The 1805-nt window shown below is 48.0% G+C and overlaps 1 protein-coding gene across 1 annotated transcript in view; it reads left to right on the top strand.

Annotated features, from left to right (window-relative positions):
- spata20 (spermatogenesis associated 20) overlaps positions 1–846 on the top strand; it is a gene marked incomplete at its 3' end in the record, with an annotated part of 13581 nt that extends 12735 nt beyond the window's left edge. Inside the window, 1 exon segment of the mRNA XM_084475656.1 lies at positions 635–846. Within this exon segment, the coding sequence (XP_084331782.1) occupies positions 635–846 (212 nt within the window).
- Positions 847–1805: the final 959 nt, after the last annotated feature.

Here is a 1805-nt window from a genome sequence, read left to right as displayed (position 1 = left end):
TGGCCCCGGGCTGTGCCAGGTCACTGTTATTCTTGCTCATACGTACTGTTTAATATTCGGTGTTTGGCTGGAAACGTCAAAAGTAAATCACAAATCAAAAAGCAGCAAACCAGCCGGAGACCTGCGGCTGACTTCATCACTGAGAAGAAGTTCAGTGTTTGTGTCTGGAAACAGCTCGATAGAGCCTTCATACCGGTTTATATTAAAATAACATTAATATTAGCATACTGCGGCTGGCGGGGATTAAACAGTCAGCATTTACTTCCCGGGCAACAATCATTTTTGAGTCCCTATTTATTTTTGCTGCAGGGTCGTGACCCCATGAGTCACAGGGTCGTGACCCCATGAGTCACCATCGACAGGTCAGGGACGCGCCCTCGGTGGTTGTGGTACAACCGCGACATTAGCTTAGCAACATTAGCATACCTCCATAAGCTTAGCACCATTAGCTTATCGACATTAGCCTACTGCCATAAGTTTAGCACCATTAGCATGGTGCCATAAGCTTAGCGCCATTAGCTTATCAGCTCAGCGTTGTTATGACTTTATGATTTTGTTTCAATGTTAGCACGTAGCGGCGGTCGCTATCCGACCGCCCCCCTCCACCCCTCCTAGGTGTGTTTCACCGTGTCAGACACAGTCAGTGACTGTCTGGGCTCCGCCTCCGCCCAAGGGGGCGGAGCTGCCAGCCGCCGTCCTACTGTGAACCTAATGGGAGTGAGTGACAGGTCCCCCCCCGTCCTGTCCCCTGAGTCCCTCACAGCCTATCAGAGCCTTGATAAGGAAGAGTTCAGCGCTCAGCCCCCCCCCACCCAGCAAGAGCTCAGAAGAAAGGTGGGGAACTAGGGGAACGGGGGGGGGGTGGGGGGAGGGAGAGAGAGACACGTTGACGCACACACACACATTCCCTGGGACACGCCCTGACGCCTAATGGGAGACACTGGTTGCTGGGATGTTAGTGGTTTGAGGAGAGGAGGGGGGAGGGAAGGGGAGGCAGGAGATGGGGACTGGGTAGGGGGACGTTTGAAGCAGGTTGGGGAGTGAAGGCACTTCTTGAGGTTAGGAGAAGTGTTTTGGTGTGTTGTTATTGTATTGATGCTAGTGGACACTTCTAACAAGAGTTATTTTACTCGTTATTTTATATTAGGAAAGGAAGTATACAGACTCCTCTCCTAAATAATTAAAGTTCATTTTTGCAAGCTCCATTTTGTTCCACTGCTTTCGTTCTTACAGTAAATGATTGCTGCTGTTGCTGTTGGCCTCGTGTTCATTCTCATTCTCCACCACCTATTTTCCCTGACTTGGTTTTTACTGGTTTGAATGTCGTGTCATTAAATACTCTGATACTTTAGGTAAGCTGACATTTCCTGCAGTGGTTGTTTTGTAAACACAGAACCCATTGTGTTCTGTAAAACGGGCCAATCCGTCCACAGCACTTCATCAACATTCATAAACAATCATGTGGTTATTCTCCAATTACTTTTTTTTTACGGGGGAATGCCGTTTCCTAGTGCCATTTCATGTTGTCATAGCAACACAGTCAGCATGCACTACAAGCGGCGCAGCATTTGCAACAGGTACACATTATAATATAAATACACAATAATAAATATTGATATATAATATAGGAGGGGGTAGGACTCCTATATTTCTCAGAAATTCTCCTCACGCAAAGCAAGTCATCCACAGACCAGGCTTCCCCATCAAACGCTCTCTCCTTCTCCCTCATATCTCTCTCTGCCTCTCCCTCTACACAGAGCGAGAGAGGGGGAGAGAGAGAGAGAGAGAGAGAGAGAGAAAGAGAC

Source organism: Micromesistius poutassou, assembly GCF_964030765.1.
Source record: "Micromesistius poutassou genome assembly, chromosome: 11".
Lineage (NCBI taxonomy): Eukaryota > Metazoa > Chordata > Actinopteri > Gadiformes > Gadidae > Micromesistius > Micromesistius poutassou.
Note: the sequence above shows the minus strand (reverse complement) of the source record. Positions and strands in the feature narration are given on the sequence as shown.